This window comes from Metopolophium dirhodum, chromosome 2 (assembly GCF_019925205.1).
Source record: "Metopolophium dirhodum isolate CAU chromosome 2, ASM1992520v1, whole genome shotgun sequence".
Lineage (NCBI taxonomy): Eukaryota > Metazoa > Arthropoda > Insecta > Hemiptera > Aphididae > Metopolophium > Metopolophium dirhodum.
Window position 1 is genome coordinate 27,853,532 of NC_083561.1, and position 20,321 is coordinate 27,873,852.

The following is a 20,321-nucleotide window of genomic DNA, read 5'->3' on the forward strand; positions in this document are numbered from 1 at the left end:
TTCGGCTTAACTTAATAAAATACCTTTTTCAAACAGAAACCAATTTGATTACTCCCTTTTAGACTTATCATAGTATAAGACGAAGACTCGTGTGGGTATTAGAACACATGTACATCTTTTTACAATAATGAAATAATGATGTTTACATAGAATATGTTATTTTCGTTAAAAAATCAATGCATAAAATATACTGTCCATAGTTTCGAAAATTCGTAAATGGCATTAATTTTAACAAAATAACCAAGTTAAGTTACAATTATTTATTTATGAAATAACTTCAGCCGGGGTCGGTCAATTGCCCTTATCGTGTTGTGTCATGTTTTTAATAATCGTGTGCTTTCGTGCAATGCGGCCAGTTGTGAACTCGGCTTTAGTTCTTAACTAAGTTATTTTCTAAAATTTTATTTTATATTAACTAATTAAATTAAAATTCATCAAAAAAGTAACTTATAATACATTTTAGTTTTAACTTTTTAACTAGTTACTACCCAGCTTTGGCTTCTACCCGGGACTGTTTCATGCGGTATATACATATATAAATGATGTTATATTTTATGCGTTTATGCCAACAAATATACCTACACACCATTGTTCATAGATGCAATTTTTTTCAGGAACATAATTTAAGTGGAAAAATAATAAATATATAACAATATGTTCTAGAGCCTTCAGCCTTAGATCTTCAATCGAGGATAGTAATAGTGATTAGTGGCACCCTAAATAGTATCCTGCAGTGCAGTATATGTATATTATAATATTATTATGTTTTCTGCAATACTACTATTTTTGACTATTTATTTTTCTAGAAACAGCAAGTTCTAAATATTTGATAACCAAATCAGTAAATTTGGACGAAGCTATCGAAATTGTCGGTAAGTTATAATTTGTACTAAATGTCTAAATTTAAATAGGTACTAGGTATATATTATACACAATTGCTGTAGGTACTTTTTTGGAGATTTGAATAATTAAGCTGTACCTATAGGTATGGCACACTATTGTGTATCATTAGCTGTATTAATATTATGATTTTGAATTAAATTAATTTATGCATGCAGTGGTGGATAAGTGCATTTATTTTTACCAAGATATATTTTTAGATGTCCTAATGTTCCAGAACCTCAACATTTTTTGGTTAGCCTATTTTCTACCGTACGCATGTTAATCAATTACTGTACCTAAAGTTGAAATTTTATTTATACACCATCGTAGCAAACTAGCAAAAGTAATTCAAATTTAAGCATACATTAATAAATAATAATTAGGTATATATTTAAAAATAGATTTTTGTAATTTGCTTTACCGTTGATTATATATACTAGTTTTTATCATCAATGGTATTACTATAATTCATATTTATAAATATATACATACAATTAAACGATTATAATGACGGGTGTTTTGTAAGATAATAATATGGAGAGATATAAGAATACTTTACTCTATCTATACTCTATCTAATACTTTCGAGATCGAAATAAAATTAAAATGTATACAAATTAAAATAATATTATATTGTATTTTATAAGCTTATTGTAATAAAGAAATCCAACTATAGAGCGCCTTGTGATGTCGGTGGTTACTTAAGTATAGTTGCAAAAACATCACTAGAGTGCGCACTAAATTATAAATATTATATATTTCGTTTTCTATAAAAAGTCATAGAAAATATGCTATTTACGAACACATTCATAGTAGGTAACTAGATATTTTTATCTATCTATCAAATATTCAAATGTATACGCCTTGGTAGTAAATATAAAATAGTTGGAGTTATTGAATCTTACTTATTGAAATTATACATTCAATCATACTTTTCGAAACCAAAAGGACGTTTGATGGGGTGTAAAGTGTTGGAAATGTTTGATTATCTATAAGAAAATTTTCTAAAATTTTCTAATATACCTGGGTTAATTCAGTTTTAATGAACCGAGTTTCAATTTAAAGACGAAAAATAGTTAATATTTTTCTAACTTAAAAAAATGGTTATTATATAAAATTGTATTGTTATGTTTAGATTACAAAAATTGGTAGGCTACAGAATACAAGTGCGCTGTATACATTTAGATAATATTATATTAATATGAATTATCATTATAATTGTTATTAATATATTTCATAATATTATTTCAAATAAATCTGGTCCAATTTTCAGAATTAAAACGTCCAGTTAAAAAAAAGCTAGTTAATAATATTAAAAAGTTGATATTCGTGAAATCGTGTGATTAATTAAAACTATACCTAACTAGGATAACTACTAGGATAAGAACTATATTATTAGACAATTCAAACGAGAAATATTATGTATTATGTTACTATTATATTATGCAGGATTTGGGAGTTTTCATTACTACATATTATTCATTTGCGGATCGCTTTTCGCAGCAATCTCCATTAGCGTGACGTCTGTGTCTTTTATTATCCCGTCAGCACAATGTGATTTTCAAATGACATCTGTCCACAAAGGAATCTTAAATGGAGCATCGATGATAGGTATCTACGAATTTCACTCCTCATATTTATGAGATTTTTTCAATATATTTTTCATTCAGGAATGTTATTCGGATGTTTTATTACGGGTTACATGGCAGATTCCAAAGGCAGAAAGTATACATTGGTCGTCTGCATGATGATTGATGGTATCTTCAACCTCATATCTAGCGTGTCTCAGATTTATCCAGTGTTGATTTTCTGCAAGTTAATGAGTGGATTTGGGTAAGGAAATATTATAAAGCACTTATATTGTCTGTAGTGTGTATTACTGAGTTTTTGGTTTCTAAACATATCTTTAGAACACATTATATCACCGTTGTGTTCATCCGTCCGTTAGTTACCAGTCCATGGTTACGATTGTTTGTATTAAGATTTTATAACCGCGGTTCTATTCAAAGTAAATTCACACTAACCAGTATTAAAAAATATCAAAATATGAGTATTTATACATTCAGAGTTGGCAATGTTAAAAAAATAGGAACTAATGATTACCAAATAATTATTTTTAAATTGTATGATATGAAATTATTGTTTGTAGCGTTGTATTGAAATGCCTTTAGAAACTGGAAATTTAGCACCCCTGCAGAGTGAGCTTTTCTAACTTATTTACTATATCCATTCCAACATTTAGAGTTGTAAAATTTACTGTTTATACAATGGCTAAATTGGCTATAACTGTATTATCTCGTTAGTTTAAATCAGTAAAGCCTATAGTGAAGTACTCTTTTGCTGACTATACGCGAGTACCTATACACTAAGCTGGGCTTTATTTTAGGGGGGGGGGGGGTAATTTAATTTGAATTTAAATGTTATAAAATGTGGGGAATTTACACACACTCCGTGATAGTTATCGGTCTTTATATTATTAAAAATATCAAATACTAAGTAGAACTATACTAGAATTTTATGATGACATATTTTGTCAAAATCTGAAGCTAATTATATTTTTTGCATACATATGGGTAATAAAATACTTAAAACACCTCTCTGGCTACGACACTGCACTACACAAACTACATATTTATATTACCTATACGTATTGATGTATTATAACAGTAAAACAGATACGTGCACAATAAATATTAACATAATAATAAATCATTTTTAGGGTGTCTGGTTTTACAGTACTCTATTCATACATTGGAGAGTTCGTCAACGGCAAAAAACGCGAACAATTGCTTTGTTGGATGGAAATGTTTTGGACATTTGGTGTAATATTACTTCCATGTGAGCATTATAATATTCGAAAAATATCTATATAATAGTAATTATTATACCTAGGCACCCAAAATAGTTAGGTACCTATAATACATTTATATATAATTTTGTGTGTATATTTGAGTTTTTTTTTCAAGTTAAGTAAAATTGACACAATGTAATAATGAATCAAAGAGGTACCCGGCTATATCAATAGATTATACATTTAGTAAAATATCTATTCAATTAATAACATTTTATTTTTTTTTAGGTATAGCATGGTTAGTTTTACCACAAACATTCAGAATCGAATACGGTTTCTTTTTGTTCAGGTCATGGAATTTATTTGCTGTTATTTGTTCTCTTCCGAGCATAATATTTTCATGTTTGTTGGTTAAATTGCCGGAAAGTCCAAAGTTCTTACTCGCCAAGGGTAAACACGACGAGACCATGGATTGCTTGAAATTCGTTTATAGATGGAATAATAATACCGACGATGAATTTCCGGCAAGTTTAAGTTGTAATTATCAGTCAATAGTGCTCCCGCGGAACCACTTTTAACAAGTATTAACAACACTTACTTTATTTGTACTTGGATGTTGTAGGTGACTTCATTGATATTACCTGATTGTATTAATAAACAGAATAATAGCTTCTTTAATGGACTCTACAAGAGCATTCTGGAGCTGTTTACGTCTCAATATAAAATTGTAGCTATGATTACATGTGTGATACAATTTTGTTGTACTGCCAGGTAAAAATAAACGAATATAAAAATAAAAATATGTAAGCCAATAATAACTACTCAGTAATTTTTCACATGGAACCTGTTTGTTCTATATTTTTAAATGCGCAGCTTTTATATGATGGTTTTGTGGTTCCCAGAGTTGATGAATAGATTTCGATGGTATGAAACATTATATTCAGGTCCCAAAAATATGACAAATATGTGTGAAATTGTATCTCTGTTTAAAATCGAACCAGAAGAGATAGATTTCAAATGCAATGATGAAATCGATCAATCTGTTTACGAGAACATTCTCATCATCGGCATGGCTTGCATACCTACAAGTATTATTGTGCCACTATTAGTCAACAGATTTGGAATTAAATTTTTCTTAGGTTTGAATATATTTTAATAAATGTTATAAATATCAATAAATATACCTATATATTATATTTTAATCAAATTTAATATGTTTTTATGTAGTGGTTTGTTTTTTGGGGTCGGGGTTATCTGACGCTTGTTTGTACTTCATTACGTCTTCATTCGAGAATATCGTGTTATCTTCCGTATTTCAAGCTCTTTCCAGCATGGGATTTGAACTAGTATTTTGCATAAGTGTTGAACTGTTTCCAACAGAATATAGGTAAGTATAGAAAGTTAGAAATATTCAAAATTCGTATTATTTTGTTATATTTAGGGGCGTTGCCATATCTATTGGTTCCATGTTCGGCAGAATAGGTGCAGTTATTGGCAACATCGTAGTTGGTGTATTTATAGATGCACATTGTATGGTTCCTATTTTAGTATCGTGCTCTCTTCTGATAAGTAAGTATAAGTACCTAATGTTTGAAAAAATTGAGAAACTTGTTCAGTTATAGTAAGTGTTGAGTGTAGGTAGGTCACTGTAATGAATAAGGTAAATTTGAATTCAGTGATAAATCATTACAATATAATAATGAATATTACATTATTATAATTATCCTTACGAAAAACGATTTTAAACGGAGGTGGTTTGCCAGTCCAGAATTTTAAAGATATTTACTATTTTTTTTTTATTATAAATATTATTATCATCAGGGATTTGTATTTATATTACCTACCCTTATATACCCAATGTATTTATATAACGGTAGGTTGGACTAGTTTCGCCAAAAAAACAATTTGCATATAATGCTATACCTATATGGCTATAAGTAATAATTATTATTCATAATAAAATAATTATATAATAGTATTTCATGTAACAGTATGTAGATTAAATATTCACTTAGTAGCAAAAGGTTTCATGTTCATACGAATATATTTTTAAAATCATAACAAAGTAACTAATAATCTTTATTTTTCCGTTTAAATATGCAATTTTGAATAATATTGTGCATTTGTATTTTTGGGACTTTTAGGTTTCTGTAAGAAGAATGCATAAGAAACCATGTATTATAATATATTGTTCAAATTTTAGATATTAAATTTAAAAATTTCAATAATTTTTACTACAAAATAATTTGAATATCTTCGTGATTTTGACGAATTTTGTTAACATTTTCACTGCAAACGCTTATAAAAAAGAATGTGAAAAAAAATATTTAGAAAATTATAATATATTCAGTAAGTGCTATATTATGAACAATTCAAGTTTTCTCAACTTTTTTTGTTTTTCACCCCTATATTGATACCAGCCAAGTATAAATTTGATTCAATTTTCTTTCAGAATCTATAATATACTATAATTATTATTAGAAATAATCTAATAAAGGTGATACTTACCATACTAAATATACAAAGAGTTTCAATGTACATATTAAATATATACTTTAATTTTTACTTGAATATGTCAATATAAGTTGTTAATGCTTCAAAGTAGTAATATTATGTTAATGTTTTTCTTATATTAATTATTAATTTAATTATAGTTGTAAATATAAATTATTTGTTTAGTTTCAGGGATTTTAGTATTGACGTTACCAACAACTGGAAGGATCGCCATAAAATGAAAATATAATATTAGGAGAGAGAACTTTGAACTTGTATCATTAAAAAAATATTATATCCCTTTTTTTCAATTTTAAAAATGCAAATTTTAAATACATTTATTAATTTATTTTTGTTCGTAAAAAAATAAATGTATTCATAATGTATTATACTATTATGTGAGTAAATAAATATTTATTTAATTTGATAAACAAAGATTTGTGAAGAAATATACATACGCTTTAATACGTTGGCACTATGTCGAGATACTTTCTGAAAATCTACTCAAAACTATTTGCTGTAACATTTTGTGAATGTTTGTTGTTTTTTTTTTGTTGTTAAATACTGACAGTGGCGTATTTTCAAATTTTTGTGGGAATTGGAGGTTTAAAAAATGCAAGTGTAATACATTTTAAAAATACATATGTGTCGAGTTCAGGACCAATTGTTGCACAAAAATGATCGAAATATGCAGTTTTAAATATATGCAGCTACAATTGTATATTACTTTCTAAAAATGCATAAAAAATATTTCAATTTTGGAAATAAAAACTCAATAATAAGTAGATACTTAAACGGTAATAAAAATAATGTATACACGGGTTTACTAATATTCGAATAAAATATATTGATTCATATAGACGTTATTGCATGTTTTAGATATTTTAAACTAACGTAAGGTAAAACAACTTAATTTTTAAAAATTTAAAATACTGCAGGGTTATGGAATAAGTTATAAGTTATAACGAATAACGTGATATACGAATACCATGATAAACTAACACATAAGTATCTACTGATTCATACAATCTAGAATCTAGATGATGTCAATTCGTTGTATCAAAGTTTTGTCAAAATGAGACTCGTAAAATCATAAAACTTTACGTATCTACCATACGCACAAATAGGGGAGGTTCGGGGGGTCAAGCCTCCTCCTTATTCAATATTATAATAGTAGTGATTCAGGCTTCAGAATCCCCAAATATCGAAGGCTATTTGCGCCTATGCTACCTGCCTAAACATAATTTATTTTAAGAAATATTCTTGAATGTTATCCATGTATGATTATTCCAGGCAATTGTACGTACACAAAAATATGAGTACTGAAATGGACGCATATTAATATGCAAAAATATGAAATTTCAAACCTTGTATTTAATTTCGCCATTTTACATAAAAATTTATAACTTATCTAGAATAATCTACGACCAAAAATGTGCGCACCTTAATATTTGAATATATTATTGATTATGGTACATTTATGAGGAGCATGCATAAATATTTTTTTTAAAAATAAGAGGTATATACTCTGTTGCGTCCCCTGTCAAACCTAAATTCAAGCACTGCATATTACACCAGCCGAGTGTGGGAATGGGTGTTTTAAGTGTTGAAGCACCCACACGGCCAGCTCTCCCGTCAATGTTTATTTAGTGTTATGGTATAATATTGTATAAACTATAGTATTAACTAATAAGTATTATAATATTATATTATGGTGTAAAACTTTTATAGTTAGTAAAACGTAGATAACCATAATGTGTATAGCACAACACTAATTATAATGTACATTACGATTTGTAATGGATATTGATACATCATAATATTTCATAAGTATTGAATGTTATTTAATCGTGATAACTATTAATAACAATATGTAGCAGGTATAACAACGATAAACTTATCGGTATGAATGATTAGCTTAGATATTGATATACTCTCTATGATATTTAATAACTGAAGTGTTAATTAAGATGGAATTACCTATAGTGTATGCTGTATGTAAATTTGTAATTACTGATAATTATTAACAAACAATATTAACATATTATGTTAGTACGCGTACATGGCAAATAAAAGACAATTTTTTTCACAATTCGCATGAGTGAACATATTAATTCATTAACCTAAATCCCTTCTCCCATTATAGAAAAAACTCACCATGTGATATGCCACATGACACTGCATGCTCAAGTGCATATTATATAGTATAGTGGAAACGCCTATTTGAAATATTATTATAAACCTACTGAAATTTGGTGTGAGAACAAGCACAAGTGGTGTATATTACTGTCGAAAATCATTTCGCAAACTGTAATAAAATGTGGAGAGACTTATACGATTATATTTTTATGTTTGATACGGCTGATTTTATTTTATACTGTCGTCGCATTGGGATTTCTAGTGATGTTGATAATAGAAATTAATATACCTAAAAGTAGATAACATTTGTACGTTACTCATTAGAATATCATAGATTATAATATAATGTTGGGTACCCGTGTAGTATGCTAACTACCTCTACTTCGTGGTGGAAGTAGTATGCTGCCGACTGTAAAAAGCTACATAATATAATACCTACCAAAAAAATTTACGAGTTTTTACCATTTTTACATGCTTATACCTACTGATTAATAACAATTGTATTATCTAAAATGTACTTACTGTATTTTTGATGATCATAATATTGACAATTATTTGAATACGTTATAATATATTGTTATGCTGTGTTTACGTCATCCCAGGTAGCACACTACACGAGTATTTATAATGTTGTAATAAAATGCTGTTTCGTGTTCAGGTAAACACGTGGAATTGTTAAAATAACTCGAAACAGTATTGGTGTCGTAACTCGATTTTCATCGTACCTACTTAACCTCTATTATATAGATCGCAAAATTTAAAATATTTTTATACCATTCACAGACTCCCGTGGCCAATTTAAAAGCGCGTCAACAGTTTGCAATCGAGAGTTATGACAATTGATTGTTATTAATACTAATGATTGTGTTAGTACCATACACTGATGGATGTTGGCCGACAATATATAATAACAGTATGGTAATTAATAAGTCGCGATCGTTTAATTGGACGTCTGAAATAATTATTATCCGGACATTCATAGAAATAACTTCAACCACAAACAGTGTCGTCGATACTGCCACCACCTAACCGTCAAGGTGGTGTTTTTAAAATTGTTTATTCACTGTTGTCGATTGTTCGGTTTTAAAATGAACAAAAACAAGCCAAAAAGTAATTACGATTTTTCGATAGCTTTAGGAAAATTAAATTTTAGTAGAGTAATATTTAAAAGAAATGTGAAAATTATATTATGTTTATTTTAGACGTCGAGGATTCCACTTTCCTTGTTGCTCCACCACCTGTACACTTGGACGAGGCAATCGAAATGGTTGGTAAGTGAATTAAAATTGGTAAGTACCTATAATATTTATTTTTTATGTTATTCAAATTATCAGTCCATATACGTTTATAGTTTATAGTTTATACATATTATAGTTAAGGTAGGTGAGTACATTTTTTAATTGATCGGAATCGTTGTTTAAAATAAAAAGTTGAATCGACGATACCTAGCATAAAAAACTATTTTACATTACTTATAATAAACAAACTAATATTCGTCAAACAAATTGGTATTATTTTTTTGTTTTTAGATAGGTAGGTACCTCTTTAATTTTAAATTATTGGTAGAACAATATATTAAAGAACATAATTATTGATGAAATTGAAAAAAAAAATTATATTTCCATTTTAAATATCTATTATAAATGTAGATTATCAGCTACCTATATTGAATATATTATTATTCAAACTGTGTTTTAATTTACTGATAGATTTTAATGAGGATTTACTATAGTTATTAATACATATTAAACTATAATAAATAAATATAAAACAAAACCGGGGATGTCGTCTTGCTGTTTAGCAATTAGAATGTGTCAAGTGTACATTGAATAGGTCACTGTAATGGGTATGTCAATTTTTAATTCAATGATAAATCGTTACATAAGTACGAAAAACGATTCTGAACGAAGACCTAAATCAGAAGCGGAGTCTGCCAGCCCCGATATTTTAATTTTTCAGGAATGTTTTACTGTATATTTAAATTTCTATTAGAAATTTATTTTTCCAATTGTAAGCAGAAATAATTTTTGCCAAAAACAAACCGCATACATTTCATTAAATATTACATTACTATTTGTTATTTTATTAAGTCGACACTAACGTACCGTATTTGAATGGCGTGTAAATAGGTTCGTGGAATAATTATCTTAAAATTAATCTAAATATTTTATAATGTCATTGTGTATAGTATAATAATATCATATTATGATAAAAATTAATATATTATGTAGACATGGAGTGGTTAAAAGTTTCAAGTCCCTGGGAATAATAATTTTTGAATTACAAAAAAAATATTAATTTTTATTTAAATATCAAATTTTATCAAAATTTGACTTTCAAATATCCATAAAAATAATTACGGCTTGCTGTTTTCAATATTTGTTGACTACTATATTATATAGAACTTATGATAAGTAATCATGTTCTAAATTTTCGCGCTTTTTGACTAAGTATACCATTTTTTGAACCAATATTTATAGAAAAAAATCGAAATTTTTAAATGCATTATAAATAGCTTAAAATTAGTATAAATATTTTGAAAATGTCAATGAGCATAGAAATGAAAATATTTTAATAGAAATCTGAAATACTGTAAAGTTTCAGTTTTCTATGATTTATGTTTTTTTCGGAATAATAACAAAATAATAAAAATAAATTCAGGATAAATCGTTATTTTACGTGTGAACAATAAATATCGGCAACTCGTAACACTTATAAAAAAAAATTGTGGCAATATTTTTCTTAGTGAATTTCGGTAATAACAACTTGTGATGACCTTGTGTTGAAATACAATTTTCAAGCTTTTTTACTCACAAACAAAAGTTTTGTTTTATTTTATTTTTTTATAAATCATGGAAAAAATCAATTTTGTTGAAAATGTTTTCGTTATTCCCAGTTTTTTCTAATTTTTTTTTTGTTGGTTAAGTACAGGAAATTTTTACTTTTGACCCCTCAAAGTACCAACTAGATCCAATTTGTTACCAGAAACCACCTTCAAAGTTTATTATTGAAGTATTTTTACCTCTCCTGAATAAAGTGATGTCAGACATATTAAAAGAAAAAACTCATAATTTTATCGATCCGCTCAGACTTTAAAATCTCAGAAACCATATATCTTATTAGTTTTTCAAATTTACACTTATGTGATTAGTGATTAAAATTTGTAACGTTACATTTTATGAAGCTTTTTAAATAAATATACTAATAAAAAATTAACACATTTTAACATATTTTGTAGGGTTTGGAAGTTTTCATTATTACATATTATTTATTTGTGGGTCACTTTTCGCGGCGGTCGCCATTAGCGTGACGTCAGTGTCTTTTGTTGTACCGTCAGCACAATGTGATTTTCAAATGACTTCTGTCCACAAAGGCATCCTCAATGGAGCTTCGATGATTGGTACGTATATTTTGTCTCTGCAGTGGGTGAAAGTTATTCATCCCATGTTTGGTTTATTTTAGGAATGTTCACGGGATCTTTTATTTGGGGTTACGTTGCTGATTCTAGAGGCAGAAGATATGCCTTGATATTGAGTATGACGATGGATGGTGTTTTCAGTATCATTTCCAGTGTATCTCAGATCTACCCAGTGTTAATATTCTGCCGACTGATGAGTGGATTTGGGTAAATCAAACGTATACCTATTATGAACATATCCTAATCTATATTATTAAACGACCGGCGTGCGCATGATGAGTGCTGCAGATGGCGGGCATTAAATATTTTAATGCTACAACAGGACCTTCGTTTTTAGACCACGGACGCTAATTACTAAATATTTGGTATATTTCAATGTCTTGTGATTACATTTTGGCAATTATGATTGTCATATCTGGGTTAGGTATCGCCGTGTAGTTTAAATTAGGAATCTATATATGATTGGTTTCATAATGTTTATAATTGTGTTGAGGGTTACTATAGTTCGGTTCAGGGTTACCAGTTCGAATATGATCTATCCGAAGATCATCATATGTTCAAATATTAACTGGCCGAATGATCATATCATAATATGTTCGAAAATATGTTTTGTGTACAAAAGATCGAGTGTTCGAATGTTTTAAATATAATTATATATTAAATCGCAGACCCCCCCTTGTAATATATTATAAGAATTTATCGTTTAATATTTGGATGATATATTATCGATTATATACTGGTGTCCCCCATAATTCAAAGTGTTTTTTTACACTTTTATCAATACATGTATTTCTGCAAAATAAATAAAATCAAAAAAATCAAACATTGAATCAAATTTTAGTTTGTAATCAATTTAATCACGTATTCTTCTTCCACGCGTTATTTTACACAACATTTTCCAGGCACCAAGGGGGGCTCCCCTTAAGAGCACCCATGTTAAGACGTCATTACAATATATTCTAAAATATATATTTTTTGTCCGTATACAGAGTGTCCGGTGCTACAGTGCTATATTCTTACCTAGGAGAGTTCGTAAACACCAAATATCGTGAAAAATTTCTATGCTGGATGGAAATATTCTGGACGGGCGGTATAATATTACTTCCATGTGAGCATTATAGTATTTGAACAATATCTATAATCACCCTTCCTGGTACGGTACTTGGCCTTGATCCTAGCACCAAATAAGCTCTCCGGGTCGACGGCGGAGAGACGTACATTTCGTAGGGTGTCCTCGAATGTGGTTCCGTCAGCGAGGTTTAGTATTGGTGGACAGTCACGTATTGATATGTATATATCTTCATATAATAATATTATACAATACTTATGGTTTAAAATTAATTTATTTTATAAAATTACTTTATAGGTAACATTATTTGTGGGTACATCTACAAGAATACATACATATTTTCTAAAATATTCGCATATAGTACTTTCATGACTGCAAAAACCGAGTAGCTTGTAATATTATAATTTATAATTATACATTTCAAATGATTTATTTTAAACATTAATATTATAAATTAACGTTAAATTTTAATTAATTGGTATATTAAATCCGTATCTACCAATCGTACACCATCAATTTTATTGTCTTGTGACGTATACAACGCAATAGGTAGTAGGAAATTGAACGATAAAATAAAATAAAACATCAATAAAGACAGTACTATATGCATTTTTAACTTATTATATTATGTTTTAATAACTTGAATAATTTACAAATTATAAAAATTAACCAAATTTCAGGTATTATGCATATTCAATATTTACACTATTTTATAAAAAAAAAAATGGTAAAAACTATTTTTAAAATTTATTACTTACGCTATGAGCTTGCTTTCGTTAAATTTTACTGTCAGGTACGTTCGAGATTGAAAATATTATCAAATGACCAAATAAATAATTAACTTTTCATACAATTCTAGAATATTATAATTTTTAATTTCTTAAGCTTGTTGGAATGCCATGTCGGACTTGGTCGATTAAAATGTATTATTATATTATACTATTATGCAATGTATAATATTTATAATCGTATGTATAACAATACGCATCGATACAATATTTCTATGTAAAAATACAAAAAATAAACAGATAATGTTCTTATTAAGGAAAAAAGTACTAGAACCTACTTTAACGAGTGGTCAATTAAATAAATAAAAATAATTTTAACAATTTGTTAATCATCTCTCGATGTTCGATGCGTTGTTCTATAATAATAATATTATTTAGATAACCAAAAACTATTTTAGTTTATTGCCGATAGTATTATACTTCTTATATTAATTTATGTATATATTTTAAAATTGACAACTTTAGGTAGGTTTATCAAATAAAATTAATACCTACAACAATAATTAATACATTTAATAAAATAATTCAAAAAATAACATTTAAATATTTTTTTAGGCATGGCGTGGTTGATTATACCACAAACATTCAGAATCGAATATGGATTCTTTTTATTCAGGTCATGGAATTTATTTGTTATTATATGTTCTCTACCGAGCATAATATTGGCATGCTTGTTGGTGAGATTGCCAGAAAGTCCAAAGTTTTTACTCGCCAAGGGTAAACACGACGAGACCATCGATTGCTTGAAATACGTTTATAGATGGAACCATAAGGCTTGCGATAAATTTCCGGCAAGTTTAATTATGATCTAGTCACTATAGTGCTATGGAGGACCACTTTCAACAATTAATATTTACGATAACACGTCTCATTTAATTTTTATCTGGTCGTTTTAGGTGACTACGTTAATCTTACCTGATTGCATAAACGAACAGAGTAATGGTTTCTTTAACGGGCTCTACGAGAGTACTGTAGGTTTGTTCACGTCTAAGTACAAATTTATAGCTATAATCACGTGCGTTATACAATTTTGCGCAACTACCAGGTAAAAACCATTCGTTTAGCGAATGTCGAGAATTTTCAATGTGAGAGACATCGGCGTAATTAGTCACACGTCTATTATTGTTTGTTCGCAGTTATTATATGTTGACGCTGTGGTTTCCAGAGCTAATGAATAGGTTTCGATGGTATGAAAAGACATATGTAGGCCCGAAAAACATGACGAATATGTGTGAAATCGTATCCATATTTAAGATCGAGCCCGAGGTGACACACCAAAAGTGCAATGATGATATTGATGAATCGGTGTACATCAACATTGTCATTATTGGAATAGCGTGCATACCAACAGGTCTTATCGTGCCACTGTTCGTTAACAGACTAGGACTCAGGTTTTTTTTAGGTACAGTAATTTTAATTTTTAAACTAACCATTGATTCAATATTTTTTGTATATTATTATGTATTATTAAGAACGTTTTCAAGTGAAATTAATATTGAAAAACTACCAATGATTGATATCTTTAATAACACTTTATAGTACGTTATATTAATTAATAGCTTATAACTGACTATGAAGGTAATATTTCACACTTTATAGGTTATTTGATTCGAATTACATTGTATTTCGTACACATTTATGACACTAATTTTTTTAATTGTTAAAATGACTTAAACTCTAATTAAAAATATTCTTAGATAGGCAACTGTAATAATATTTAGTCTTAATATTTTATAATAATATAATATTTATAAATGTTAAAATAAAGTGAAGGAATCATAATTCAATTAAGACAAGGGAACAGGTAACGTTCACATTTTATTCAATAGTAAAGATATTATAGAGTGAGATGTCTGAAGAGAGAAAAAATTGAATTTATTGATATCTGCAAGGTCGCCCGTTTTCGAAAACCAAGGGGGAACACTGTATTTTTTCAATAATATTGACATTTCTGTTAACCTGTTAACTGCTATATGTAAGTTTATGTAGCATAATATTATATGACTGTATTTATACAGTAGTATTTATCAATTTCTAATAAAATGTAAAATATATAACATAAAAAGGCACTTTATTATTTAAGTTGTATATTTTACATTTTATTAATAATTGAACTACCTACTCTTATTTATTTTATAAATAATTATATTGTCATGATAAATTTATAAATACTATTGTATAAATACAGTCATATAATAAGTTACGTTTATTTTTTGAAAATTCGTCAACAACATTTTGAACTAAATTTAAATCTTGAATCTCTTCTGTCTATGTATACTAAGCATACATAATCCAGATAATAAATTATATTAAACTTATTATTAAGTTTAATATTTTTTTTTTTGTTTTGTGGCATTGACGACGCTGTTGGAACTGCTTAAGCATTACATCGACAGTGCCGCAATTGTTTATTAATTTTAAATTAATATATTACACTTAATTACTACTACTATAATAACAATTACTTAACAGGCATTTACGAATATACATTTTTTTAGCGACAAATTAGTTTCCCCACACCCTGGCTGCTAAGGTCTACTTTACGCAGCAATTGCTAGTATATATATGTAGATCCCTGGCAGCCTAAGCGCTTGCAGTGCTGGTCGAGCTAGCGAGTAGAAAACAGAAGATCCATGTCACCTTGCCTCAGCTGCCTGCCTAGCTCTCTCTTCTTCCTCCTTCGCTGCCATAATTTTTTTCACCATCAGGTAGAATTATAGAAAAGCCGAAACGTTTGCTCGGCGCTCTACAGTACGTTAGTCTTCTCTGCTGGGTCAGTTGGTAGACCCTCGAAAACCGATCCACAGAGGATGTTCGGTATGTCTACTGGAGCCAGTGGACGTCCCAGGTGCGTACTGAGGTCCACCCTTAGACCATCCCATAGTAATAAAACAGGCAATAAAACAGCGTATGTTCAGTCGTGTCCGATAAGCTAGGGCAGTGCATGCAGTGCAGACAACGACCCTATACCAATGTGATGCAAGTACTGTTGAAACTGTTGAAAACAGTAAAGTACCCATGTCCAGTTAGTGCCTACGTCATGTGGAAGGTCATCAGTACCCTGGGCACCATGCGCCCTTCCCACCTGATGACATTTGGGATGAGCCTGTGGGTCCAGGAAGCCTTGGCGGAGACCCTCCATCTCCTTTCCCATTCCCAGATGATGGTCTTCCGTTTGATGGCCTTGATCTTCACGCGGGGAAGGGACGGCCTTCCTGCGGCGGGTCGATGATCGTGGTCTTGACCCTAGTCCGTTCCGAGGCCAGAAGGTCTGTAGGTGACATGCCCGGCTAGGAGGAGTGCAGCTTTGTCTGACACAGTCCTATAGGCACGGATAACGCGCAGAGCGGCTGCCCTCTGTAGTCTTACCAGGTTCGTCCTTGTCCTGGCTACAGATGAAATGGTGCCGGACCACAGTGGTGTTAAGTTTAATATCTATGATGATGCATCTGTTGTTCAAATCATTAAACTACGTGATATAATCATTGACATATTTTTCTTATATTAATATAATACCTATTAATTATCAATGGATAAAATTAATTTCTGTGATTAAAGAACAAAGTGTTAGTAATGAACACTATGACTATAAATTTTCTTTATTCAATGTATAAATTATGTATATTATAATATATTATGTATAAATGTATAATTGACACAGAAAAGAAAAGGGGGGAATGACGACCCCCCTTGCCACCCCTCCCAATGAACGCCCTTGGATATCTGTAGTAGGAACACTACTAACTATAATTGTATTTCTGTTTTATCTAGTGGTAAGCTTTTTAGGATCAGGTCTGTCTGCTGCTTTATTATACTTCATCACGTCTTCACTCGAGAATCTCGTTTTATCTTCAATGTTTGCAGCTCTTTCCAGCGTGGGTATTAGTCTTATGTATTGCATCGCTGTCGAGTTGTTTCCCACAGAATACAGGTAAGCTTTGGCATAGGCGGAAATCCATTAAAATTTCAGGGGGGCTAACATTATTAACATCAATGATCCCCCGCTTTGATCCTACAAAACTAAAAAAAGGAGGGGGCTTGACGGACTTTTGGGGGGGCTAAGCCTCTTAAGCCCCCCTCGCCCGATTTACGCTAATGACCTTTGTAGTTACTAGTTACGTTGAAAAAAATTATTATTAATTCGTATTTTTTTTCTTAGGGGCATGGCCGTATCCATAGGTTCGACATTTGGAAAAGTAGGCGCACTTATGGGTAATGTCATTGTTGGAGTATTTATCGATGAGCTTTGTGGAATTCCAATTTTGGTATCATGTTCATTTTTGATAAGTAAGTACCTACAACATTTTTGAATGTGTAATATAACTAATAAGTAATAATATGTGTTATACATGTATATTGTATATGCAGTCAATAAAATATATGTCACTACTTACTATTATAAGTTATAACTAGTCCACTCTAATTGTTTTAATTTTAAATTAGTTTATTTTTTTTTTTTATTAACATATAATAACATATTAAATATTGATACCTATTTTCAAAACTATTAAATACAAATTAATTTTAAAAGAATAATTGAGGTTATAATTTATTAAAAACAATTACAAATTATTTAATAATATTATAAGTATTAATGTAGACCTATTTATATGACCGTATATGGTATTTGTGGACCATAATAAGACCAGCGACGCAAAAAAAGGATAATAACATATCTATAGGTATCTAATAGGATAACGTAATTACATTCTTTCTGATGTTCGGAGGGCACCCACGAGGTTGTATAATCAAGAAATGATCAAATATACACTAATAGTACACAAATCTTAAATAGGTATAAATATACTCAATCTTAGTAATCAATATCTTACCATCGTAGTATCTTACAATCTATATACTGCCTATGGACTATGCCGCAATATGAATCGAGGCGACGAAAGAAATAAGAAAGAAACAATTCACTGATTACTGATCGTTAGAATAATCATAGCTATCGTATGCGGGACTTGGTAACTTAGGACTGGAGATCGGACGATATGATCACGCTGGCCAGTAAGTGGTAGTTGGATTATACAAAGGACTCTGTGCTTAGAAGTAAGAGTAATGCTCTGCGCTATATTTGTCTTCGATGTCGGATACCTTTTTTGGCAGTCCGTTCTCTCTGGTGATATAGATGAAAGTCACACGCTATTATTAATACGATATTCATGATATAAACGACCGCATTGCAACAGCGTTGTACATATTTTATAATGGGGATGGATAATTCCCTGCTTGTGACTAAAGAACTGTCTGTTGGGTGTACAGTTCATCAGATGAATGAGAATGCAATGAACAGGGCTACGCATAGACGAAAATATAATCAAAAAATTATTATAATGACCGAGTATATTATGGATGGAAAGAGACCAAGAGGATACGAGCGAACAAAATAAGTTGACAATATCATATATACCTACTGAAGGTGCTAACCCTGATGGTAGATGAAACAAATTGGAATACTATAAAGAATAAATATATTTTGGATGGTAAATAAAGAACCTCGACGGATCGTAAAGCCAAAAAAACATCAAGAAATAAATGTCTGTAGGTAGTCTTGTGAATATTAGGTGTTAGGATAATTTAATTCTTTCTTAATATTCATAATATTAAATTTAGAAATAGGCTTATTACTAAACCATTTATGTTAATAACATTAACTATTTAGTTTCAGGATTTCTGGTGCTAACATTACCAAAAACTGGGAGAACAAACATACAATGAAATTATAATATCTAATTATATTTCTTTTGATTTGTGTCATTGGAATAGTATATCGCCTCGTTTCACTATTTTGTAAGAAAACAAATTTGTATAAGAACTAATGATTTGTAGAAGTAGAGAGGTTATTGTATTACTATATTTTGTGTATTATTACTTATTTTATAACTTTGTTTTCCGAATATTTAAATAATCATTTTACTTACATTTATATTGAAAGTCATAAGAAAGATATTTGGAATTAAAATAAATAATACAAGCATTTTATTTTAAATTTCCCTGATGTTTTGGATATTTTTACTTCATTAGTTATAATTACGTTTTTTATTAATATTAAATATTAATTGTGTAATTAATTTAATACAATTTGATTATTATTATTACCTATTTAATACAATTTTTATACCGTGAAGTTACTGAATTAGTTCAATATTGCTATAAACTAATATATATATATATTTAGGTATTCGATTAATTTTGATAGGTATAGTATACGCTCAGACACCGAAACATATTATATTATACGATTATACACGATTTATGTAAATATAGTATTCTCATATTATTTTCGTTATTGTAAATGCACATTTAATGTTCCATCATAATGAGCGGAGCTTTGATTTTTGATCAAACGCGTATCACTCTGAAAACCTGTGACACATATCCCACGTTTTATCGATCCAAGTGAATAATATTGATATAATGATATTTATACTTGATCCTGTCCAGGGAGAAGTCGGATAGCTAATTCCTTCTACAATAACCGATCTGGGAACCAGGTTGTGGGATTGGAATGATTAAAGTATTCTTAGTTATATTTTACTGAGCCTAAACTGAGTTAAAAACCAACAACATTTAGCAAAGTGTGCAACGGTTTATTTAAGGTCTAAAATACAATATTGTGCACTATCACCTGAGTAACCAATAACCATGTTCTTAAGGGTGGTTTAATTTCAGATCAAAGGAGTAACGGAGTACCTACCAGTTAAAGAATTAAATTTGTTATCATGTGATGGTGAA

General features: G+C 29.4%; 2 protein-coding genes across 3 annotated transcripts in view; both read left to right on the top strand.

Annotated features, from left to right (window-relative positions):
• The window catches only part of LOC132938537 (uncharacterized), a 29,313-nt gene extending 22,654 nt beyond the window's left edge, over positions 1 to 6,659 (top strand). Inside the window, exons 13-22 of the mRNA XM_061005429.1 lie at positions 807 to 872; positions 2,332 to 2,493; positions 2,553 to 2,715; positions 3,602 to 3,720; positions 3,962 to 4,197; positions 4,296 to 4,444; positions 4,547 to 4,812; positions 4,901 to 5,060; positions 5,115 to 5,242; positions 6,353 to 6,659. Of these exons, the coding sequence (XP_060861412.1) occupies positions 807 to 872; positions 2,332 to 2,493; positions 2,553 to 2,715; positions 3,602 to 3,720; positions 3,962 to 4,197; positions 4,296 to 4,444; positions 4,547 to 4,812; positions 4,901 to 5,060; positions 5,115 to 5,242; positions 6,353 to 6,408 (1,505 nt within the window). The 3' untranslated portion in view covers positions 6,409 to 6,659. The remainder of the gene's footprint in view (positions 1 to 806; positions 873 to 2,331; positions 2,494 to 2,552; positions 2,716 to 3,601; positions 3,721 to 3,961; positions 4,198 to 4,295; positions 4,445 to 4,546; positions 4,813 to 4,900; positions 5,061 to 5,114; positions 5,243 to 6,352) is intronic.
• A 2,559-nt stretch (positions 6,660 to 9,218) lies between these two features.
• On the top strand, positions 9,219 to 19,442 carry LOC132938618 (synaptic vesicle glycoprotein 2B-like). Of its 2 annotated transcripts, XM_061005552.1 has the most exons (11): positions 9,219 to 9,415; positions 9,508 to 9,576; positions 11,544 to 11,705; positions 11,768 to 11,930; positions 12,713 to 12,831; positions 14,136 to 14,371; positions 14,477 to 14,625; positions 14,717 to 14,982; positions 17,352 to 17,511; positions 17,740 to 17,867; positions 19,249 to 19,442. In XM_061005552.1, the coding sequence occupies exons 1-11, from the start codon at positions 9,394 to 9,396 to the stop codon at positions 19,302 to 19,304; spliced, it is 1,530 nt and encodes a 509-aa protein (XP_060861535.1). In that variant the 5' UTR covers positions 9,219 to 9,393; the 3' UTR covers positions 19,305 to 19,442. The 2 variants fall into 2 exon arrangements, with proteins under 2 accessions (XP_060861535.1, XP_060861536.1); XM_061005553.1 differs by lacking the exon at positions 9,219 to 9,415 and having other exon boundaries at positions 9,512 to 9,594.
• Positions 19,443 to 20,321: the final 879 nt, after the last annotated feature.

What these genes read in the sequence shown, in the direction of transcription:
- LOC132938618 (XM_061005552.1), top strand. Translation starts at nt 9,394, where the DNA reads ATGAACAAAAACAAGCCAAAAA. An exon ending in CGAGGCAATCGAAATGGTTG is followed by an intron (nt 9,577 to 11,543) that starts GTAAGTGAATTA and finishes CATATTTTGTAG; the next exon opens with GGTTTGGAAGTTTTCATTAT. An exon ending in AGGACTCAGGTTTTTTTTAG is followed by an intron (nt 14,983 to 17,351) that starts GTACAGTAATTT and finishes TGTTTTATCTAG; the next exon opens with TGGTAAGCTTTTTAGGATCA.